The sequence below is a fragment of the Saccostrea echinata genome, unplaced genomic scaffold (genome assembly GCF_033153115.1).
Source record: "Saccostrea echinata isolate AGI-Se365-2 ecotype Australia unplaced genomic scaffold, CSIRO_AGI_Sech_v1 ptg000025l, whole genome shotgun sequence".
In the NCBI taxonomy this organism is placed as follows: Eukaryota; Metazoa; Mollusca; class Bivalvia; order Ostreida; family Ostreidae; genus Saccostrea; species Saccostrea echinata.
Window position 1 is genome coordinate 23,253,460 of NW_026889774.1, and position 25,309 is coordinate 23,278,768.

The 25,309-nt window shown below is 36.6% G+C and overlaps 1 protein-coding gene across 5 annotated transcripts in view; it reads left to right on the forward strand.

Moving 5' to 3' along the window:
* LOC133192210 (protocadherin Fat 1-like) overlaps window positions 1-25,309 on the forward strand; it is a 45,997-nt gene that overhangs the window by 16,639 nt on the left and 4,049 nt on the right. For 2 of the 5 annotated variants that reach the window (XM_061328181.1, XM_061328184.1), the window contains exons 4-32: window positions 4,829-5,134; window positions 5,315-5,528; window positions 5,927-6,066; window positions 8,511-8,721; window positions 9,258-9,533; window positions 11,472-12,967; window positions 13,084-13,261; window positions 13,554-13,775; window positions 14,251-14,271; window positions 15,621-15,742; window positions 15,845-16,661; window positions 16,782-17,135; window positions 17,256-18,310; window positions 18,446-18,608; window positions 18,710-18,943; window positions 19,099-19,244; window positions 19,360-19,597; window positions 19,914-20,128; window positions 20,237-20,374; window positions 20,463-20,606; window positions 20,779-20,796; window positions 21,753-22,806; window positions 22,915-23,082; window positions 23,183-23,346; window positions 23,424-23,829; window positions 23,940-24,101; window positions 24,213-24,389; window positions 24,560-24,670; window positions 24,776-25,288. In XM_061328181.1, coding sequence (XP_061184165.1) covers window positions 4,829-5,134; window positions 5,315-5,528; window positions 5,927-6,066; window positions 8,511-8,721; window positions 9,258-9,533; window positions 11,472-12,967; window positions 13,084-13,261; window positions 13,554-13,775; window positions 14,251-14,271; window positions 15,621-15,742; window positions 15,845-16,661; window positions 16,782-17,135; window positions 17,256-18,310; window positions 18,446-18,608; window positions 18,710-18,943; window positions 19,099-19,244; window positions 19,360-19,597; window positions 19,914-20,128; window positions 20,237-20,374; window positions 20,463-20,606; window positions 20,779-20,796; window positions 21,753-22,806; window positions 22,915-23,082; window positions 23,183-23,346; window positions 23,424-23,829; window positions 23,940-24,101; window positions 24,213-24,389; window positions 24,560-24,670; window positions 24,776-25,288 — 9,463 coding nt within the window. The remainder of the gene's footprint in view (window positions 1-4,828; window positions 5,135-5,314; window positions 5,529-5,926; window positions 6,067-8,510; window positions 8,722-9,257; window positions 9,534-11,471; window positions 12,968-13,083; window positions 13,262-13,553; window positions 13,776-14,250; window positions 14,272-15,620; window positions 15,743-15,844; window positions 16,662-16,781; window positions 17,136-17,255; window positions 18,311-18,445; window positions 18,609-18,709; window positions 18,944-19,098; window positions 19,245-19,359; window positions 19,598-19,913; window positions 20,129-20,236; window positions 20,375-20,462; window positions 20,607-20,778; window positions 20,797-21,752; window positions 22,807-22,914; window positions 23,083-23,182; window positions 23,347-23,423; window positions 23,830-23,939; window positions 24,102-24,212; window positions 24,390-24,559; window positions 24,671-24,775; window positions 25,289-25,309) is intronic. The other 3 variants (XM_061328182.1, XM_061328185.1, XM_061328183.1) reach the window with 2 other exon arrangements.

A 25,309-nucleotide genomic window follows, 5' to 3' on the forward strand; every position in this document is an offset into this window, starting at 1 on the left:
TCAATAGATTTTTAAAAAAAAAAAAAAAAGAAGAAGGAAGAAAAAAAGAAATACTCCAAAAAGAAATTGCAGAATTCTGATAAGGGAATATGTAGACTAACTTCTTGATAACATATTGGACATTGCAGAAAAAGGTTTTATATTTTAATAGCCACCGTCTGAAGTTGATCTTCATGTTTTTAATAATTAAGATAAAAAAATTATTTGTGAATATGAAATAGCCTTTGTGGGTGTTGTCTTATTTTAATAAGAACCAAGTTTAATTTAAAATAAAATGTTTTGGGGGTTATTTCCACTATTAACCTTTTTGTTTAAAATACATCAAGAAAAAAGTCTCCCAGATTGTACATTGAAAACAATATCTTATTTCAGTCAGAATTAAAAGCTTCCAGTTATAATGTTCTGTTTCCTTTGAAATCGGACTTGGGGGGGATCAAGAGAGATTGTTCAATAAACGGAAATTCTCTGTTTTTAACCCCCACAGTGGCAACGTGTGTAGGAATACAATTTTACAGATTCTGTGTAAAAATCTCCAGGAGTTATTTGCTTGGCAAGGCTCTAACTCAATATTTAACTTTTCATCATAGCAAAAGATTTTAATCTAAAATGTTTTTGTCGAAATGTTAGATTTCGAGATAAAACAAAGTTGTTCAGTTGTAATCATAGTGAGCAATGTGTGTTTATATGAATGAAGCATACAAAATACTGATTTATCTTGATGTTTTTCATCTTGTAGCTTCAGTTTCATCTTAATAAAATTCGAGATACCAAACATTATATATTAAGTGAGCAATTCCAAACTACTTGCTCTCTGAAATATAGGCGCAAAGCACTTCATACTTTAAGTTATTTAAAATGCGTTCAAACATATTTTGCTGATGACTACGTAATAAGATTAAGTATGTAAATTATATTTCTAATTAATTCTCTAGGATTTTCAGAGCTTATTTGCCATTTGTGTGACTAATATTTGTGTATAATATGATCAAATGGCCCTTTTTATCTTACGTAAGAAGTTGGACGAATAGAGTGGGTGTGAAATATAATCCTGTTTGCGTAAACTTTTAATTTTCATTCACCAAATTCATAGATTATGTCAGGTGAATCTATTTGGAGTTCTGTAGGATTTCTGTGATGATTAAACTTAGCTTCCACAGGAAATATCTGAGATTTGAGAAAATAATGAAATTAGGTTGAAATGGAGCTGGGCATCGGAAGAAACATGATATTGAAAAAAACCAAAGCACCCCAATTAGATATTTAAATTTAAACTACATTGTATTACAGTAGGATATGGACTTGGCCAATTGACTCCTTTTCTTCCAAGGAAGTGAATTCGTACTTTTCAAAAGTACCTAAAATAGCACGTACCGGGGTATTGATAAAATTTCAAATTCAGATGGTTCCAGTTTCTTGACATATCTGTTTCATCAATGTCAAATAGAAGAAAACGTGGAGAAAGAAAAGTAATATTGATTTATCTTGACTGAAGTTCAACAGCTTCCAGTGTATCTGATTTGCCATTTTTTTTTGAAAAGCCAGACACTAAGTACTTGAATACTGTGGAGATGGCACTTGGATTCTAATTTCAGCTCAAGTGTCTTCAACAGCAAGAGTGTCTTAGATGGAGCATGTGTAGCCTTTCATCCAAAGAGATGGGTTCTGTTGGTTAATTAGTGTGACCTAAAGCTGAGTAATGACCAAGGTTGTCCGGCAGGTAACCCGGAAACGGGGGAAATCTCCATCAGCCTTGGTCACTCAGCATCCTTGGGGTCTTTGACAGCGTACATTTCTTGTAAACCAAGGGGAGTTGGCATATGTATATTGCAATGCAAAAAAAAACTCTAGCATGTTGAAAGATCTTGGCACTTTCTTTATGCTTCATATCCAATTGTTATTTAGTAAAAAATAATCATCAGATGGTATCAGTGTTTTTTTGTTTTGACAGATAACAAATAAAAACCGAAATATTCTTGCAATTGTTAAGCACAAGCTTATAAGATAGTTTATATACAGAAAAAAATCTGTAGAATTTGTAGTGAGGATGAAGATAAGGAGAATACTTGAAGCAGCAACACAGAGAACAGTTTTCTTTAACCTGTCATTATATGTCAAGTTTGTCTATTGTCAAATGATAATTGATGTGGAACAGTATTGCATTCATCATAGGGTTGCATTACTAAAGCATAAATTGTTACTCTTATACTTAAAAAAGTTTAACATTCATACTTATTTATTAAAGGTATCCTTGAAACTGAATGTAAGTCTAAGGTTAATGTGCCCTGCACTTAAAATTTTCAACTTTTAAACTATGTTAATGATTTTGAAATAACTTTCTAAAACTTTTTATTGGATTTTTATTGGTTCAGACTTTTTAAAGATGCAAGATTGAAGGAGAAAGGCATATAAGCCATAAACTGTTAATATTTCAAAGCACCTTTCAATTGAATGGACTCGAAAATTCAAATTCAATTGAGTTAATGCATTTCCAGAGCCTCTTTACATGCCTAGGGAGGTTTGAGAGATCTGGGTTGGGGGAAACAGCAAGTCTCGAGATATTAACCTTGATAAATTAGATTTGTTTATGATCAAGTCTAACTTTGTCAAGGGTGGTTTTCTCTAAGTACATTATTTCGGGTTAGAGTTACTGGTTCATGGAGTTTATATAAATTTTATGCAACATCATTAAATGTATAGATTAAATAGTTCTGGTTCTATCTGGACTCCATCTGTGTGTGCAGGAGAAGTTCATTTGTGAAATATAAGATGATAATATTGAATGCCTGACATCCCCTCTCCCAGCTGACGGATACTAACAGGTGGATCAATGGGGCCATACCTTGTTAGGTATACTTTAATGGTCAGCTAGGTAGATTTGTAGATCTGATGTATATTTTTAGTGGGTGTACTGAAGTCAGCAGGTTGCTTGTTTCATCAAAAAGCATCCACTGACAAACAGAAATCTCTGGTATAAATCTTAATGGGCAAAATTCTTCGCATGACCTCGCACGACTTTGTAACATAAAGAGAGGGACAAGGAGGTTGATAAAGGGACTCCAAATAGAAAGGGCTCTTTTTATGTAGATCAGGAATCAGCGTCTGCTTGTAAAGCCAAGTACGCTGACTGAGGCTTCACTCAAGCCTGTCAACCATACATTCAGAGGTATATTGCCTTCCTACTCGCTCTCTGGGGCTTGCAATGGTTAAACTCTGTACGAGCTTGAATTTTCAGAGGTTTATAGGAATTGCATAGTCCATTTGGTTTAACATTAACCAAAATTAACATTAACTGAAAAAAAAAAAATCATCTCATTTTATTTGTGTGAAAGGAACCATTAAAGTTAAAATGATGGGCAATTATGGTCAAGAGAAGAGAAAAAAAGAATTTAATTTAATTTTCAGATGAGAAACTTTAAGTCTGCAGATAAGTTTAAACTGCATGTTCAGCAAGTGAAAGGATAGAATTGTCAGTCACAATGGTTTTTGTGCACTTAATGTGAATGTTTATGATGTGCTTAGAAAATACCCACCCTTGTTTAGCAATGTTTATTTTGTGATCTTTATTGAATTGACATTCCAAATTGGTAGCTTTGGAGACTACCTTCTCTGATGGGGGCCTCTGCCTGGACTGTTTATGTATATATCAAATCTTATTATAGCTCAGAGTACACTTGTGTGTGTCAGGTCTAGTCTCCAGATTGATCCCCATGTGACGGTAAACCCCAGCCGTCTAGGACTGGCCGCAGTGAAATTGGACGTAAATTAGATGAAATTATTTAATATTGGTGACCTTACTCAGAAGTTCATAAGCCTAACTATCCATGAAGTAAAATATGACTTTTTGCTTGTCAAGTTTGTGAGTGGTTATTATTGTCGGACCTTCTGTCATATGATGAATGCCAACTTAAAAAGGAATTCTCTTTATTTCTTGTGTGAAGTCTGGTGGTCTTTCATGTTCAATTTCACCTGTTTCATTTCTGTAAAGATAAATTTTGCTGACATGATCAGAATAAGGCCAATTATATGTGTTTGACTTCTGGAAGTGTGAGAGACAGAGAGAGTTCATCCTTTAATGAATAACAAGCTTTAACTTGCACAAAGCATTGAAAATACTGACCCCTTTCTATTCAGAAAGAAGCTCAGACTATTTAACAGAGATCAATTATTGCGTATTTTGAGGATAATTAACTTTTTTAAAAAGGAGGAAATTGACATGAAATTATGCAACTTTGTCAGAACTCTTTTATTTTGTAATGATTTATGGCCAAGAATCTCAAAGCCTGTCAAATTCACTCTCATTAGGACTAGCTGCACTGATCAGAAGATTCCTCTATAGATCAGATTTTCTTTTCTCTTTTGAAAGAATTCCTTTGTGAATTGTGCACTGAAATTAAGACTGATAGTGTCTTATGTAAACTGTTGCACAAAGGGAAAAAATGTGAACATATAGTTTAATGAATTGATTGAAGTGATAATGAACCTGATAGCTGGTACTCTGTGTATCAGTTTCATTTTCCAGTACAGAACAGTTTGTCGATTAAAAGATGATCAAGATTTTTTTTATAAGCTTTTCATTTGATAAAATCAAAAAAAAAATTTTTTTTGGGGGGGGGGGGGGATATATTGGTTCTCAAAGGAGGGGGTAGGTAGTAAAAAGCAGTTAATATTTTTTCCCCTAGACTCTCAATGAGTTTCAAAATGAAGTTTAAAGACTTTATTATGATTAAATGTTTTTACTTCAATTGACACATAAAATATACACTGTGTACTGGATAATATATTTGTACTGCAAAACAGTCAAAAATTACTGAATAATTTTGGTTTTCAGATTGTGGTCTCTGATTCTGGTTTTCCTGTCTTGTCCTCCACTGCCCATGTGGTCATTGAAATCCTTGACCAAAATGACAAGAGGCCTGAGTTTTTGGAGAAGGTCTATAGAGCCAGGGTGATGGCAGTTACAGAAGACAAAGGGAAGACTCCCTTACTGAGAGTCACAGCCAGAGATGAGGACATTGGTCTCAATGCTCAGATAACATACAGGCTGAAGGGCAAAAAACAGACATTCGGCATTGACAGAAACACTGGAATGATTTATGCTAAAGGTCTGCTTAATGTTGGAAGTTATGATTTAAAGGTAAGAAAAAGTTGTTTTCCATTGGTAATATACCTGGTTTTTATGTCAGCAAATATCTGTGTATTCACCAAAGCATGAATTCATTAAACAAGATAAGAAGAAAGTATTGCATCAAAATATATGCTTTTGCTATGAAGAACCCTGAGAAAATAATTAAAAAGTGTTATCTTCCACTATTAGGTTCAAGCTTTCGATAATGGTAAAGACAAGAAGAAAGCTACTGCTAGAGTGAGGCTTGAGGTTCTTCGTGAACCGACCATGTCTCCAAACTCTCCCAAATTCCCCCTCCCTTACTATGAAGTCCAGCTGATGGAGAACTGTAAAATCGGGGAGGTACTGGATGTGTTCCATGCTGACGACTCTGACGGGGACAAACTCTGGTACTCTCTGACAGGTACAGATGGTTTTTATGGTACATAAACACAGGGCTTTTGTCTGACATTTCTGAATGGCAGCTGGCCCTAGCATCATAAACCAAGGCCAGGTCACCAGGTGTCATAGAAAAACACTCCAAATTCTGCTTTTCATCAAATTAATAGGTTTTTCCTTTGCATGTTATGATGTGCAGAATTTGTCAGTTGTGACATAATGTGAAAGTCATAATTTATCTGAAACAAATTGTAGTCTTCATCACCCATAGTTTATGCTGAAGTGTCAGTCAATTCAACACATGACCTGTCATTCATTGTGCAGTGATGTGCACGTTCATATATATTTTACATATATGACAATTGTTAAAAAAATATTTTTATTCAAGACAAAATTTAAAAGACTGTATTTTTTTTTGTTTAGATGGAGATCCAGAGAACCAGTTTGTTATTAATCCTGAGTATGGTAACATAGTGACAGCCAAGAAACTGGACCGTGAAAAAAGGGACCATTACAATCTGACTGTCATGACAACCGATGGCATCCATCAAACTTCTGTCAAGGTTATAAGAATTTATAGATCTCATACATCTTCTCCTCCTCAAAAGGGGATCCATAAAAAAACGTTGAACAATTGTCGATTTTAAATACCCTTTCACCATATTGTAAACAGCCCTCAATTCGGGGATTAAGTATCTGATGATCGGCTTATTTACCTGGAGCTTTACCTATACCAGTGCTTACATTTTAATTAAGAGTAATCTCAGATTAACCAAGATTATTCAATGGCATTTTCAGAGGTGTGAAGTGAAAACACAAATATGAAATATCATCTTACTGATATCAGACTATAGGTGTGCTGTTTAATATGAATTGTGATAATTGTAGCAAATATTAGTTAATTTCACGATTCTTTGATGAGCAGATTGTAGAAGTGCTCTTATCTGATAGGAAGTCTACAGATTTATCTCACATCCTGAGAAATATGTATGTTAAATAGGCATGAAGTCTTTATCAGGTATTTTGAAGTGAGGACTTCAAATAGTTGATGTGAGAGAATTTAACTGCAGTCAAAAGTCAAAATTCATCACATGCTGAGGCAGTGTTGCTTTAAAAGTTGCACAGTTTTTTGGCAAAGTCATTGTGATGAAAGCCCCCTTTAAATTGATCTATCTCTCTGTTTAAACTCTGCACAAGTTCCTCCAATTTACTTCCTACACCTTGAAGTGAAAAAGATTTTGCTCTTTCATGCATTTTAAAGATAGAATCTGTGGAAATGAAGCTGCCAATTTTATTCCGTAAGTGAAAGATGAGAGAAAAGCAAGACGACTGCATTATCTTTCTGTTTACAAATCTTTCCTGCAAGTGCTCACAGAAAAAAACTTTGAATTGCCAATTAGCTCTTCATTTATAATGGATGGCTCAAATAAATCTGGTAGCTTTGGAGAACAGATTAACCTTAAATAATGTAAATATTTTTACTGCTGTATTTTACAGAGCAAACGTTTTGCAATTCTACTCTTTACCAGAAATCATTAGTTCATTTTCATCCTGGCATCTTATCAAACTCATTATTTTCTAATTTTTTATATACTGCAAGAAATTGCACTAAAATTAGACATTCTGTTGCTTTGAATATCTTGTGTGTGTCTCCCCTCTAATCTCCTTAAATAGCAATTAATGCAAAAGATTTGATAAATGTTAAAAAAAAAAAGATTTTTTTTTAATTTACTCGCTAAATGCAAGCATATCTCCCACACAGATTTTTTTTTGTACTTCAAAGAAATGAAGAAAAAATTACCAGTTGGAGACTAGGGATTGTCTGCTTATTAGATGTTTATCTGGGATAATCTTTCTGTATTTGTTATTCACCAAAAATAAAAAAAACATTACCTAAAACCAGGTAATAAGATGAGATAGACAATCGGAGAATGGTCTTGGGATCCTTTACCATGTACTCTATAGAATATGAACTCTGATATCTGAAGTGCTTTCTCACTATAAATTGGAGAGCATCCGTATACCTTGCACAAGTGTTTTCACAACTCTTCAATGAGAGAAGTGATAGCGATTGTGTTTTTCAATCCTCTCCAGTAAATTACCGGCCGTATGATCCAAACCTTGATGTGTCATTTTTGTTGGGTACTCGAGGTAGTAGAAGTGAAAATCTTGAGATTTATTTGTGTGTCCGCTAATTCAGGGTTGTTAGGACAAGACTGATAGCCACATCCATAAAATTGTGACCTTCTCACACAGAAATCTGAGAGTCTGTCACACAGATAACATAAAGAGATTTTTTTATGGTCATATCTGAAGTAATTCTAGATCTAAATGGAAAATATAGAAAAACACTGAACTAAATTGATATTTAAGCATCTTTCTCTGCATGCACTTTATGAATAATCTAAAGCAAATGGAATAAAAGTCAAAAGAACTGATGCAGTGTTTTAGGATTAATCTAGGCATGTATTTTATGAAGCTAATATCACAAGAGATGAAATAAATCGGAGACAAAAATACTTGTAGACCAAGGCTTCATGGCGGCGGGGCTTGGCTCATTACCCATTGGATCCCATTCAGTGGGCTGAAATCATATTTTGTTAATTAAGCTAAGACGTAAGCTTTGAAGCTTTGAAAAACACAATGCATCAGCATCCATTATTCTCAGCAGTAGACAAATTTTCCCTGATTAATGCTATATAACACAGAGAATGGATTAAATTTAGATAAACTAATTTTTTCTTTGCATCTGGTAAACATAAGACATAAAAATCTGTTCACAAATTTATCTAACTAGCTGTGAAGTGCTAGGTAGCAGGAACTTAAAGATAAAAAACAAAACATTGTTGGCTTTATGTACACATAAAACCACACAAATAGCTAGAATAACTCTCTTAATAATGTGTAAAAACATTCATTTCATGTAATATGGTTAGTGAAAGTACTGGTATTTTATGTGGGTTTATAAAAGAGAAAAATTTCCAGCATTCTATTCTTTTTTTATTAGGTCTTTGTGACAGTTCTAGACATCAATGACAATACACCAGAGTTCACAGAAGCCGAATACAAAAGGGACATATCAGAGTCTGTTGCCATGGGAACCAGTGTCCTTACCATCTCTGCAAAAGATGAAGATTTAAACAGCCGACTGTTCTACAAGCTGACGGGGGCCGCTAATGCAATCAGCCTGCAGTTATTTGAAATTGACAGTGAAACTGGTACAAAAAAAATTTCTTTTGAAATATCAATAAAATGATTGAGAAGGCATATAATGTTCCTTCTGTTAAACAGCTGGAAAATGCCAGATTGCACCCTTGCACAGAAAAAAACAAAAGATGGGAAACACTGTGTTTTCTGAATGAATGAAACAGTGAATTTATTTCCCCGATTTTACAGGTTTATGAATGAGGGTTAATATAAGCTTCCCTGTTTGTAACTTTGTGCAGAAGCGTAAAAGTTAATTGGTGTAGTTTCAGTGCTGAACCCATCCAGTTTCCGTATGACTCTGCACTGCATGAATAGCAATATTTAATGGCCTGTTGAAACCAAATCATGAAAACATACTGAAGCAAAAAATGAAAAAGAAAGAAAAACAAGAAGAAAAAAAAGAGATATGGTGTAAATTTGGATGAAAGTCTTAATGATACATTATAGACAGGTCTTCTGATACAAGGACAATATAAGTAATAAAGAAATAGTTCAGAGGTCACTAATCTTGATAATAATTATTAAAAACTGATTTTCATTCTTGTAGGTGTAATCAGTGTCAAGCAGGCTCTGGACAGAGAAGTGATGAACAAGCACGTATTGACGGTCATGGTCCGAGACCAGGGGGTTCCATCTAACAGGAATTTTACAAGAGTGACCATCACAGTGAAAGATGTCAATGACCACCCTCCACAGTTCATTTCTGATGTCCTCGAGACCAACGTGTTTGAGACGTCTACCATTGGGACATCTGTAGCCCAACTCACTGCCATTGACCAAGACAAAGGAATCAATGCAGAAATCACTTACTCTATTGTTTCGGGTAAAGAGAGCTTTTTTATGCTAAAATATCATTCTCTGTAATTGTTCACCATGTGGTACATAATTGCAGACACTCATAGATTCCCAACAGTCATGAAAGTACTTGTGGTTAATATTAAGACTAACTTTGAGTCAGTAAGGGCAGGTAACACACTCCTTCATATGTGACAATGTTAATTACTTGTATTTGTGGATATGGTCATTAACAAATTGTGATTATTAACACATTGACACCCATGCAATATTTTACCTATGCCACCTTGAAATGTATCCCCCACTTCCTTGTAAATGTTTTGTCTTAGTGCTGTGTTTGGTCATTATTATTAAGATTTATATACACATATTTATAAGTAACCTTGGGCGGTCATTAACATGGTATGCATAACTTAACATTTTTCATCTATATTTAGTTATTTTTAAGTATTCATCATGACTGCTTTTGTATAAATGACTTACTCTAGGGAGTTTTTTTTTCATTAAGATGTCAGTTTACAGTAATTAATCTTACTTCTTGACTTTTCATTAAGTTCAACAGTGAGAGACTTGATCTATATATTAATATGTCAACTGCACTATTTTCTAACCATCATTTATGTGACTTAGAAAGCCTTGCATTTATACAGACTTAGCAGAACTGTAGTACATTGTGTTTTTTTTACTTGTAACTGTTTCTTCACAGATGTTGGTAAAGTATCAATGCACAAGAATATATATTTTTGTATTTTATTTTGTCCATGTTGAATGTTTTTAATTTTGTTCCCCCCTCCCTTATGAATCCCTTATTTTATTACAATCTGGCTAAAATCTTATTTCTATCTCCCTTGTCACAAATCCTAAAATACGCCCAATAGCGTTTGCAAATCCAGATAAGCACTAAACCCACTGATTACATAATGTGAACTTCAAATTTTCATTTTTTTAGCTGGTTAGATAATGCAAGAAAACAATGGTTTTAGTCAGATTGTGTGATTCCCTACAAAGTCCCCTCCTCGTGTCATAACACGGAGAGAAAGCTTTGAATTAAATAAACAAGGGAATGGCATTTTCCTCAATGTAAATGATTCCTGGCATATGTGATTTATTTGTTACATGTTTAACTCATATATAGTTGTCCAGACATTCTTTTGCCTTCATTTGAATTCCATATTTTACATATTTTAATTTCTTGGTTGATTTAAGGATAACACATGATATGCATGCATTGCATGAGCTGAAATTTAAACAAAAATTGATAGATAGGCTTTCAGAACTTATTTTAGATATATATAAATAATGTATACAAGACCCATTTACCTCTAGTCTTAAATTCATCATCATTTATAGCCTGTTTATGCCATTAAATTATAATGTCTAAAGATCTGATCTGATTTATTAGCATGAAGGAATTTCAAGATTTTTTGATAGATGTGTATATGGGACATTATTCAGTAAATACATATCACTTTTATTTGTGTTTCCTGCTGTAAAGTAGTAGGCATTTATTTGACTAAGGTTATAAAGCACATAAAGGCATAGTAACCCATGTATCCCCCATGTAAATAACAGGGAAATTGCTTGTCGGATGTCTCTGTTTTGATATGCTTTGATTTGATAAATCTTTTATGCATGCATTTTATCATTTTTGTTGTCGATCCATTCATTAAGCAATGAAAAATTGCCTGCTCTCTACTCCCTTTCATTGATAAAGAGATATGATATCTATTCTGCTGTCAAGAAAGAGAAAAAACTATGAAGCTGTCATGTTCAAGAGTGAAATTTCGAATTCTTTCTGTATGTTAACATACTCACATTAAGATTATGTTTATTTTTTGAATTTATCTTAGAAATTCATGTTGTGTAGGGGAAAAAATGTATCATCATCTCCAATTTGTCGTAATTTTTATCGAAAATACCAATTTATGCATCAGAGTTTAATTATCTTGTCTGTTTGTTTTTACAGGTAACATTGACATGGCATTTGCTCTGGATGGGACCCTAGGCATCATCTCCGTGGCTAAGAATCTGGATAAGAGTGAGAGGACAGACTACAGTATCCTCGTCAGGGCCACAGACAAAGGGGTACCTCCACTAAGCAGTACGGCGACCGTCAACATTCACGTCACCATGTCCAATAACGCCCCACCCAATTTCCCACAGGAAAAATATGTTGGAGAGGTGATGGAAAACTCAGTCGTCGGGAGTCCCATTGTGACGGTTAAAGCTAACAGCCAATCTTCCGTGAACTATGAAATCATCAAAGGAAATGATAATATGACCTTTTCCGTGAATCCCAATTCTGGTGTTGTGTATTTGAAAAGTAGAGTTGACTATGAGTTGGTTGATTTTTACAATCTTACAATTTTGGCTACTAATACTGTGGGTAAATCGGATGTAACACTTGTGTGGATACATGTTTTGGATGCCAATGATAATGAACCTTACTTTACAAAGACTTTTTATGCAGGAAATATAAGTGAAAACTCACTTCCTGATAGCCTCATTTTGGGATCTGATGAAAAACCATTGGTGGTAACAGCAAATGATGATGACACTAATGAAAATGCTCAGTTGGTGTATGAAATTGTTGATGAAGAAGCAAAAGAATTCTTCACAATTACAAGAGATACTGGTGCAATCAAATCAAAAGTGTCAATTGACAGGGAGAAATTTAACAAATTTGAATTTTTGGTTCATGTAACAGATTCTGGTAAGCCACAACTGCATGCCTCAGAGCCAGCCAGAGTTGTGATTAATGTGACTGATGTTAACGACAATCCACCTGTATTTTCACTCCCAGAATTCCGAGCAGATATCCTTCTTCCTACTGCCTCTGATGTGGAGGTCATCACCATGACAGCAACAGATGCAGATCTTGATGAAAATGCAAATATTTTGTACACTATTAAAGATGGAAACAATGATGGAAAGTTTAAAATTGACAAGAATTCCGGAACTGTATATGTTGTCAATGACACTAACATGCAGGATAAATATCATCTAACAATTCAAGCTTCAGATGGAAAGTATGACACCACTGCATCTTTAGTCCTAACAGTTACCGAAGGGTCAGATGATTTCAATTTACTGTTACACCATAATGAATATAAATTGAACATACAGGAAAATGTGGTCGTTCCACAGTCTCTGACTGTACTCCAAGTGGCCAGTGCACTGAACCAGCCTAATGTTTTTACTCTTCTGAATGGAAAAGGCATGTTTGAAGTTGTAAGGACATCAGGAGTACTGCAGACAACCGGAAAACCATTTGACAGGGAAGAGAAGGATCGTTACAAGATCATAGCTCAGGTGGAGGATCTAAGTGGAAAACAGAAGCCTCTCCACATTATGATCCACATCAACATTCTGGATGAAAATGACAATGTTCCACTCTTTGTGAACCAGCCTTATGATACTGTGGTATCCACAGACACTGAGAAGGGGACTTTGATAACTCAGGTAGGTGATCAAAACCAAGTTTTGTGTACTTTCTAAAAGAAACAGTACATTTGAAAATTTAATTTCTTGCATGGAAATTAATGTATTTTGTTTATAAGAACCTTTGTACTGTGTAGGTGTCAGCAATTGATAAAGATGCTGGTCTGAATGGAAATGTCACCTATACCATTGAGAATCAGATTGGAAATAAGTTCAAAGTGGATGCCAGAACTGGTCATATCCAGCTTGCGACTTCCCTCACTGATCAGGATGTAGACCAGACTTTTACACTACAAGTGCAAGCCACTGATAAAGGTATACTGCTAAGAACTGTGCTGAATTAATGATTTATTGCTCATCTGTCTGCTTTGTTGGATGAAAAAATGGAATAAGGGGAACATTTATTGCTGTAAAAGCTCAAATCTACCTCATCAGTAAGCACGCATCCATTAAAGATTTCTCATAGGAGGCTCTTAGATTTCCGAATTGTTGAGTCATTTGTCTTACTGAGGGGATTGATTTTTGTCGCTTCAGCGCACTATTGTCTTTCAGGCTCTGCACTGCAGGGTATTGATTGTGCTAATGATCGTATGTTTTTCACGTCTAGGTCACCCCGCAATGTCATCTGAGGCAACAGTCCAAATACGAGTGGTCAGCAACAGACATCCAGTTTTTGAACAGTACTTTTATTCTGTCGATGTGAAGGAGAGCTCCCCAGCAGGAACCCCTATTTATAGCCTCAAGGCCATCAGTCCCAGTGACCACAAACTCATCTACTCCATCACAGATGGTGACCCTTATAAGGAATTCACTGTTGACTTCAACATCGGTAAACAAACTTCTTCCTTAATACACAGGAATCCTATAATCTTAAGACTAAGGCATTTGGAGACTGTTGGAGATAGGGCTATTTTTAGTCTGTGGTGGTGGTTTTCCTTAATACTTCCTTGTCATGCCATGGCTTACAGCAGCTAATTTTCATAATTCTGCCATGCTCTTGCATTATAAATCATATTTCATCAACCTTTTATCCCTTTGGAACATTTACAATAGTCAGTACTGAGAATTCATATAAACATACTTATAAAATTTCAGGTCATTTTTTTTTCAGATTTATGAAATTTATATGCTTAGTAACAGTTTACCCACGCTTTTAGTTAATGAAAACTTGTCGTTGAATATATAGATGTCTAAATACTTAGAAATTGTGATATGGATTGAGTAATAACATGTGATAAATGTATGTGCCATTGTGTGATACTGTTTTGTTAATGTCTGTTTTTCTACCCACAATTCAATTGAAGGCATGGGACATCAGGGTCCATGTAAGTATTGGTTTTGATTGGTCATTTCCTCTCTGTGCTTGACAGTTATCTCAACAAATTACCCTCCCAGTAACCTTTTGCATCTTGGCCTATGAAGCCTTGCATGTGCTATATTTACCCACAAGAGATTATTGCCAGACTTTTTTTTTTGAAAATCAATAGCAGAGGAGAAACTATGGTTTCCTCAATAAATGAGCACTGCAGTTAATTTTTCAGCTGATGATGATTAATTTTTCATTTGGTTCTATTCCTGATTTGATTTTTGGTTTTGTTCGAGTGCTTGATATGATCGCCAGGAATTTTTTTTCCTTTTATTTTGTGCACTGATATTTTATTTGGCTTGTTGTTGGTAATTTACCATGAACATATTTGTCAGTTGTCACTCCCTTAAACAGAAAGTTGAGCTGAGGTCAAAATTTGACATGAGTCACACTTAGTTACATAATGGTATTGTTTCCTAAACAATACACTGAAAATCTGACTCATGAATGAGATTATCATAGTGCAAACTGCATGCAAAAATTTAAAATTCAGACTGAAAAGACTTTATAATTAGTATGACTGGTCTCTAGCTTGCATACATCTGCATATCTGAATGGCATTCTTTTACTTGAAAAATAAAAAAAATTTCATTTCATTCCAGATGAATTTGATGGGAAGAAATTAATGAAGTAGAGAAAATTTGATACTTTTAATACTGAATGCTTGCAAATTAAATGCATGGTCCATTTATCCCTAGCTGATAACATTTCAACACAAATGTTTGAAATACCACTAATAAAGTTCTGTTAGATCATAAGGGCAGACTCTCTGCAGTAATGGAGACGCACCGACAGTATAGGGGGTGTGTTTTACAAATTTTATTAGCATGCCAGATAAAAATAAGAAAGTTGTAATATGCTATATATCAATTTAAATTGTGTCCTATTATGAAAAACAATGTTTGAATTCAGACATGTAAGAAATTATCCATCTGGTGTTTTAGCTGTTATACGAGTCGAGTAATGTGTTGAAGGTTTTACATAATGGTTCACATAACAGCTTTTTGGCAGCTTAATACTTAAGAGGTAGAACTTGCTTGGAAGTATAGCAAGCGAGCAGCCAATTTTGTTTCATGTACACTGATATTTAGGAAGATTTATGTACAGGAAATTATGAGTAGAAATAAGTTTAATCGTGTTTATCTTCTTTCTATGTTGTTCAAAGTTGCTGTATAGTTTTGATCCAGCAGGGAGGCCAAAATGTTAGAAATCACCTCTGTTTATATACACAGATAAGATATTTAAAGAAATATATTCATAGCAAGATAAGCAAAGGGAATTAACCTGTAAAACTTTGTCTCCTTTCAGGTATAATTTCGCTTACCACTGCTTTGGACTATGAGTCAACAAAAGTGTACAATTTGACTGTGAGAGGCACAGATGTCTTAACTGGGTCATACGGGGAGGCAAAACTTCAAATAAATGTCTTGGTAAGAACAGTAACTGATTTTTAGATATTAAATGACGTTATTTTAAAATATAAACATTTCAGATTTCTATGCATGTTGATCACATTGATTTCTTGTATGTAGGATGTCAATGATAAAAGTCCTTCCTTCACACACTACAAATACACCAAGGTCATCTCCGAGGCAGCAGCTTTTGGAACATCTGTACTCAAGGTCACTGCAATAGATGAGGATTCTGGAATCAATGCAAAAGTTCATTATGACTTGTCCCCACTGGAAAAGTCCAGGAGTGTCTCGGTTTTCCAGATCAATCCGACAACTGGAGTGATCCGAACAATAAGGCTATTGGACTTTGAGGAGACACAGGAGTATTTGTTCCATGTTGTAGCTACTGATGGTGGTATGCCAGCCTTAAACATGAGTGTGCCAGTTCACATTATTGTCAGCGACCTCAATGATAATCCTCCTTCTTTTGATCAACCGACATATTCTGGTGTTGTAAAAAATCCAACCCCAGGCTTACATGTTGCCAAGGTGACAGCCTCTGACCCTGATAAGTGTAGTCAAGAGAACCTAGAATACTCTATAGTAGGTGGAAATGGTGACCAAATATTTCAGATTGATGCCAAGTCTGGCGTGATATCCATCTCCCCCAGGAAACACTCTGTACTGTATCCGGCGTACATGCTCAATGTGTCAGTGTCTGATGGTGTGTTCACAGGCTTCACAACAGTGTCCATTACTCTGGAGAACAACAACGCTCACTCCCCCATCTTCACTCAGGTTCTGTACCAGGCCAGTGTCATGGAGAATGTAGGGAGAGGAATACCTATCACCACGGTAAAGGCTCTAGATGAGGATCGCGGATATTATGGCATGATCACCTACTCAGTTTTATCATCCGAGATGAGACAGTCCTTCAATATTGATGCAGACACTGGTATGAGTCCTATAAAAATATTCCTTCCCTATGCATGAATAATAAATTTGCAAAAATGAGAAATTTTTTATCACTACATTTTCATCATCAATGAATGTCATGTTCCTTTGTTATTTATAGGTGAGATATTTGCAGAAAGATTGTTTGACAGAGAACTGCAGTCCTCATACTCTATCACAATAGCAGCTACTGACAATGGTGGTCGCATGGGATTCACCACTGTAATTATTGACATCACAGATGTCAATGATGTTGCTCCTGAGTTCCTCCATACAGGGTACAAGGTCTCTGTCCCTATGAATGCTGGAAAGGGCCGACCTCTGGTGCAGATCCAAGCTAGGGACCCTGACCTGGGGGATGCTGGCAGAGTGACATACAATATTTATGATGCCTCACTGATCGTAGCTGGAACTTTGTTTACTGTGGATCCTTCATCAGGCATTTTGAGTGTAAAAACTGATCTAAGTGACAGAGGTAAGACAGAGAGAAATTTTTGTTATATTTTGCCTCTTCATTGCTCAAGATCAAACCACAGTCTTGCTGTTTGGATTGTTTATGAACATGTTTATATGTAGAGTTGATTATTATTTTCAGTTGACCAGGTCTTCCAGTTCTTTGTTGAGGCAGTAGATCATGGAAGTCCACAGCTGAAGAACAATGTTCCAATAGAGATCTACATCTCCAATGACGAACAAGATGCTCCCCTTACAAAACCAGAAACCACCTTCATCATTGCAGAGAACAAGCAAGTTGGAAGCATCATTGGCAAAGTAGTAGTAGTCACCAAAGCTCAGGTAGATTTCAGCATTATTCCGGGATCAACCAAGGACAGGAATAGTCCTGAAACATTTGGCATCAACAATGAAGGTGAAATCTTCCTGTTGGATCTGTGGAGGGTACAGAAAGTACCCCAGTACAAGTTTACTGTACAGATTGCACGTAGAGACAATCCACAGATTGTGGCTCATTCTCAGATAACTGTTATTGTGTCAAACTTCCAATCAGCTCTGCCTAATTTTGAGACTAGTTTATATGCAGTGTCTGTGGCAGAGGACCAGGAAAAGGGAACCAGTGTTGTGCAGTGCAGACTTCTGAGTGAAGGAAAATTTATCACAAATGCCCAGTACAAGTTCGATCATCAGACAACAGTGAAATATGAGCATTTGTTTGAAATTAATGAATATACTGGTTGGATTAATTTAGTGTCAGAATTAGACAGGGAAACTCGAGAAGTCTACAACTTGACTGTGCTTGCTGAGCAGAAGTTTGGATCCACCACCAAAATAGTCACTAACACCACCGTCACAGTGACAGTGTCAGACTGCAATGACAACCCACCCATCTTCAGCCAGCCTCATTATCAGACAGCAGTCAATGAAGATGCTCTTTCAGGGACAGTATTCCTGGCTCTTAAAACGACTGACGCTGATGCTAACCGTGCTGTGGAGTATTTTATTGTTGATGGTGACACCATGGGCAGATTTAAGATCCACAAGAATGGGGATATTTATGTGACTAAGCCTTTAGACAGAGAGACTGTCCCTCATTATGAACTAACAGTGGCAGCTACTGATGGGGCTTTGGAGTCCACAGCAAAAGTCAGTGTGGAGATTCTGGATGCTAATGATAATGCTCCTGTCTGTGATGAGGTAGCTTTATAAAGAATTTTCAATTTTTGTTTTAATACAAGCTTTAAGAGGTTCACTCATTGTATATGTTTATGAAGAAGGATATAAAATGTAGAATGACTCAGTCTTATGTTTTGGTAATTCTTTTTCTATTAGCCAATCCATCAGCATGTCCTGTCAGAGGATGTAGGGATCTCCACTATCATCACTCAAGTCAAGGCCACTGATGCTGACAGCATGTACACTCCTAATGGAGAGATCCATTATGTCATCAAAGGGGAGATGAGCAGTGATCTGTTCACTGTCAACAGAGAGAAAGGTAAGGAACCTGTGTAGCAGAAACTTTCTATAAAATATGTCCACAAATACCTCCTTTTTTTCGTCTGAAATTTACTGACCATTTAGTTTGTTACTCTGCAGGTATTTTGACCCCTAAGACAGAGCTGGACAGAGAGAAGCAGTCGCACCACCATGTGGTGATCAGTGCTGTGGATGGTGGTGGTCTGTCCTGTGACATTGATGTGTACATAGAGTTATCTGATGTCAATGACAATGCTCCAACATTTGTAGATCTGCCCGAGAAATATGGTCTGCTGGAGTCTGCTTCTGTTAACACTCTACTGCTGAGAATCACTGCTGAAGACCCAGATCTTGGTACATAAAATTATTTCAAAATTACAATTAGTGTTTTTCTGTGGTTCTACATTCATCATAAGTTGGATCCTCGGTTTCTAAAATTGTATTTCCTGATAATTGATATTAGTTTTAGCAATATGATTTACTCTGAATATTTTTGTGGTAATGTACAGGTATCAACAGACAAGTGAGATATGGAATGACTGATGGAGAGGAGACTTTCTCCATTGATTCACAGTCTGGTATAATCCAACTGATAAAGCCTGTAGACCGAGAACAAATATCCTTGTACAAGCTCAATATCTTTGCATATGACCAGGTTTGTATTGCTACATAAATGCTGAATTTTTTAAAACGAAAAATTAATTGGTAGGTTTGACTTTAAAATGTGTGAGCTCTGCAAACACATGTAAAATATATTGATCTCACTTCAGGGTATACCAAGTCTGACAACTACTGCAACACTGACCATAGAGATACAGGATGAGAATGATAATCCACCAGAATTTGTTCTGTCTCAGTATTCAGCAGCAGTTCCTGAGAATGCCACTGTGGGAACTGAGGTTGTCAAGGTGTTAGCCACCAGTAAAGACATCGGACTCAATGCCAAAATGACATACAGCATCACTGCCGGCAATAACAACAAGAAATTTGTCATTGATGAAAGTGAAGGTACATGTACGTCATGTGAACTGAATGCTGATAGTTTACTGTAAAATCACATATTTTTGTGGAGTCAGATTTTCTAGGTTTGATGAAAAATATTGATTTATTTCGATTTTATTTCATGGTTGGAGAATGTTTAGTAGTAATGCATATGAAGTTTTGCATTTTGTGGTGGTCTTTAATTTGTGGGTCTCTCCATTCCTCAAAAACAACAAAAATTAAATCCCCACAACAATTAGTGATTTTACAGTATAAGTTTTCACTACAGTATTAGAGGGTTGTGAAAGTTAATATGAAAATTATTCTGTCTTTCTCTTTTCAGGTGTGATTAGAGTCGCTAATGACCTTGACAGAGAGGTGACTGCTGTTTACTTTCTGACCGTCATGGCAACAGACTTGAGTGACACACCACTCAGTAGCTCCACCTATGTGACAGTAAACATCTCTGATATTAATGACAACAGACCCTTCTTCTCCCAAGCCTCCTACAGAATTAGTCTACCAGAGGACATGCCTGTTGGAAAAACTGTGTTTGAGGTGAAGCATTGTAAAAAGACATGAAAGCTCCTTCTTTTACATGTAGTATTCTTGATTAAACAAAGCAAGCAGTATGGAATATAATGTGGAACTGAATTATTGTTTTAGGTGAATGCCAATGACTTTGATGAAGGACAGAATTCCTTGTTGACTTTCTCCATCATTGAAGGAGACAGCTGGCACAGCTTTGAGATCCACCCAGTCACTGGGGAGATAACCATTCGTGCACCACTCGACAGAGAAATGGTGAGTTCAGTAGTGTACTGTGAGAGGTGAGTCAGACTAGCATTTCTGGGAGTTTTTCTTGCACATTTTTGTATTCTGTTGAATCTAGGTGGACAAATACAAGTTGGTGGTAGAGGTCAAGGATTCTGGATTACCTCCCCTGAGTAGCACCACCTTTGTTACCATGGAAATTGAGGATGTAAATGATTGTGCGCCACTCTTTTCCGAGTCCAGTTACAATGCCACTGTCCAGGTTTGTATAAGAGCTATTTATATCGGAGTTTTTTCCCCTGCAAAGATTTTTTTTGGTGAATTCAGTTGATGGGTTGGTTTTATTGAAAATTTTGGGGAAAGTTTATCCTTTTTAACAATTTTTAAGCATTGAAATTGGCCTATTTTTTCTAATTTGGAATTTGTTTAAACAGAGACCTCCAACAGGACTTGTAAGTTTTGCAGCCAACTTAGAAAAAATGTTTTGAAAGATTTCAGTTGGCATGCTACATTTGCAGAATTTACTTTTTTTGCTAATATACAAGTGTTTAACTCAGTTTTGATATTAACCCATCTTTTTTTATTCCATGTATTGTCTTTGTATATTTTAGTTTTCAAAGTGTTCTAACTCAGGGTATTTTAGTGGAATAGAATGTGTATCTCTCACTAGATGAAAAAAAATGCCTGCATTATTCTTTAAGGTTATTAAGCACTCTCAAATACACCAATATATATCAACAATGTGCACTGATGAATGCTTTTTGACACAATGTTCGAGGACAGCAATTAAAGTAGATAAACAACAAAGACTCCTAAGTTACTTCGAAGTTAAAAGATGATTCCTGTACAATGAATTTAGTGAGAAAGATTGACAGTATAATACATGTACTTCAAAGTATGAGGAGTTCTTATTCAGAAGAAGTTTGATGTTTTAGTAATACACAGGCCTGACCTAACTAGCTATTTAGTTTGGGGGACACATACTGGTGTATATATATACATGTAGCAATTACTTGAAGAAACCACAGCATAGATCTTTGTTAGAATTGCCTGCTTGTATGTATATATAATGATAATTTGATGGTTTTGGGATATGTGTACTAACATCCAACCAAGCTATCAAATTAAAATCAGAACCCAATACAGATTAATCATTATTATTTTTGTTTTTACATTTTTGTCAAATTTTACTTCATGCACATATATGTTGTGATATTGGGCTTTTTTTTTGTCTGATTTTTGCATGTTTTTTGCCAAAATATGTTTGCATTAAAACAAATGAAATTATCATGAAAACGAAATTGTATGATAATTAGGAAATGTGTCACCAAGCACTGCACTGACTACAATTTTCTTCTTTAACTAAATGAATGATAAAGTAAGAAATTTTTTCACTCTTTTGTTGCAGGAAGACCAATACATTGGTTACAAGATAATACACTACACAGTAACAGATAATGACCTTGACCCAAATGGACCACCTTTCACCTTTGACATTGTTAGTGGTAATGAAGGTCAGGAGTTCCGCATTGAGCCTACAGGAATCCTGAGTACTGCTGGGAAATTCAACAGAGACATCCGAGACTCCTACACCCTGACAGTGCGTGTCTTTGATAATGGTACACCTAACCTCTACTCAGACGTTATCACCACCATAAACATCATAGAGGAAGGCATGAATCCTCCAGAGGTGAAGAATCTAGAAATTTCCATCAGTTCTTATGATGACAGTTTTCCAGGAGGGGTGATTGGGAAGGTGGATGCTTCAGACAAGGATATCTTTGATACACTGAGTTACCAGGTGGTGTCTGCCAATCGTCACTTGTTTGATGTGGGAATGGACGACGGAAGAATCATTGCCTATCCTGGTTTGGACTCTGGAAGCTACATTGTCAATGTTAGCGTCTCAGATAAAAGGAATATTGCATATGGAACCGTCAGAGTGGATGTACTCATGATTTCATTTTCTATGTTGGAATCTTCTGTGACGATGCAGATTCAAGACCTGTCACCAGAGCAATTCCTAGTGGACTATCAAAGGAACTTCCAGAAGGCTGTCAAAAGAGCTCTCAATGTGCGAGCCAATGATGTCCAGATCATCAATGTCCAAGCTTCCAGCAACCTTGGTAGTGAGCCACTGGGCAGGGTAAAACGCAGTGCTGATCAGAAGGATCTGGATGTGTTGTTTGCAGTCCAGAGGTCGGCTAATGGGGCTTATTTCAGAAGGAAGAAACTGGAGAGGAAGCTGAGACAGAACCTGAATGACATTGAGAGTGAGTTGAATGTGAGGGTCGTTAAGGTGTTTGGAGACGTATGTCCTCAAGAGTCATGCAGAGATGGCAAGTGTATAGGAGTCATCAACTTCAACAAGAGTCTGGCCACCATAAAAGTGGAGGGGAAGAGCTTCGTCACTGCTAAACATTCCTACTCCTTTAAATGTCTGTGTTCTAATGGAATTGAAGGTAAATATCCAAGTTGTGTACAAAATAATCATTTCACTCATGTGTGATAATCAGAGACATGTTTAGGAAAACTAAATATTGTATGAGGATTGTTTTTTTTTTCTCTAGATGTGATGTGCCCTGAGGAACATGACACCTGTGCTGCTGTTCTTTGTCCAACACATCAAGTGTGTAGACACGAGCCATATCAGAACCCGAGGTGTGTCTGTCCCGAGGGACGAAGTGGAGAATTATGTGAAAATGAGGACAAGTGTACTGATGCTTCATGCTTAAATGGTGAGAAACATTAAGATTGGATCAAAATTAGAAAAATTGTTGCTCACTCATTGCGATGAATAGAAAAGCTTGACAAATTCTTGTTTGTTAATTTCAACAGGCATCAAGCCAATGACTTTCTCTGGGAATAGTTTTGCTAAGTGGACTCTGAAGGAAGAGTTTACAATAGAGAAGCGTCTGAGTCTGTCCATGAGGATAAAGACCCACCGTCCAGTGGCCTCCCTGATGTTTGCCACAGGGGATGTGGACTACAGCATTTTAGAGGTATGTTTTCTTTCCTGACCCAGCTTAACAGATTTACAATCTTTTATATGAGTTATTTTACTGACTAACTTTTGCAGATCTACAACGGTATGGTCCAGTACAAGTTTAACTATGGAAGTGGAGCAGGCTTGGTGATGATCCCAATCCATGTGGATGATGGAAAATGGCACACCATTAATGTGGAAAGGAATGACAAACATGCGGAGCTGACTTTAGACAACAAGTACACCAACATGGCTATTGCTCCAGGCAAGAGCAAGGTCCTGAACCTTCTGGATAATGATGTGTTCTTTGGAGCTGACGTCTTCATTAGTTACAATGGTTACCCAGAAGTGAGACGAGGGTTTGATGGGTGCATGGAGGACATCAAGCTGTTCAACATTTTGCTACCACTGAAGGGAGAAAATGCTGTGGTGAGGACCCAGGAATTTCAGGAGGTGGAGTTCCATTGTAAAAACACCCTTTCCCCACCCACTGGATCTAGTGAGTACATTTCTAGAAAAGTATCAGGGTTGTCAAATTGAAAAGTGATCTGAGTTCATTAAATGTCTAAATCATAAATATGTAAGGAATGTATGTATGTATTCTTACAGGTATCTGCAGTGTTGTGAGTTGTTCCAATGGAGGAGTCTGTGTGCCCTATCCACAATATGGAGGGTATGAACACTACACATGTCAATGTCCAGAGAGATACGAGGGAAACCAGTGTGAAATTGATCGGGATCCATGTGCCAATAACCCTTGTGGAGGAAATGGTACGTTTTCAACCTTAAAATACTATGTGTCGGAGGACTCTTTGTCAGCTTATAAGATAAAGTTTGAAATCTTTACAATAGTAATTATAAATATATCTGGATGTTTTACAGGTGAATGTTTGAATGTTAAGGACTTGCCCAATGAGTTCTTGTGCAGGTGCCGGGACAACTACCAGGGACAGTTCTGTCGCTACGGGAAGTACTGCCATTCCTCTCCTTGTAAGAATGGAGGGAGCTGTATTGAAGGCCCTTCCTCATTCATGTGTCACTGCCCCCCTGAATTTGCAGGTGAGGGAGATTGTTATTTTGTGCAATACTTAAATTAAGGAGTATATCTGGAGTTTCCTTTTTTTTAGTTAACATATTAACATAATTGTTTGATGGATTCTTTGAATGCATATAGAAGAAGATGAATTAAGTAACATGATGGTAAAGTTCAGAAATTTATTTATCTTCAGGTCAAACTTGTGAAGATCTGTGGTCAGAAGTTCCAGGAACTAAGTTTGTAGAAACAAATATTGACTCTGATGACTCGGGAATCACAAATACGACATTGTATATAATAGTCGGTAAGTTGTTACTTTGAAATGACTTTAAATCAGTGAAAAGGTTAACAGTGAAGAAGATAGTTTTCTTCATAAGATAAGTTTGAACAGGTTTATTTCTCTTTGCAGGGGTGACAGGAAGTCTCGTATTCCTGGCAATTTTGTTTGTCGGAGTACAGTGCTACAGAAGACGTCTAAGCAGAACAGGAAGGAACGTCACCCTAGGCATCGCGTACGATGACGAGAGGGATGTGATGCTCAAGAGTCGCAAAGATACCTGTAAAGTCAGCGACTTTGACATCAGCAAATTTAACACCAACATTCCCCCCAGCCCTCAACCTCCCCCTGTACCTAACAGGCCTGCATCCTACACCCCCAGTAACCATGACTCCCTCAACACTCTCAATAACCTTGACAATTTTCACAACTATGGATCAGCTGCTGATGAGCTGGAGAACTGCCACAACATTCCCTACCTAACCCAGGAGTTCCTGTCCTTCCACGGTCCCCCTCCCCGCAGCAATGCCAGTGTGGCCCCTTCTCTGCCCCCTCCCCCTCCATCTAACCCTCCTTCAGACACTGACTCACTCCAGAAAGCAACATGGGAAGGAGACTGTCCAAATATGCTGGAAAATTTAGAGGGTAGGTTTTTCACTCAATATT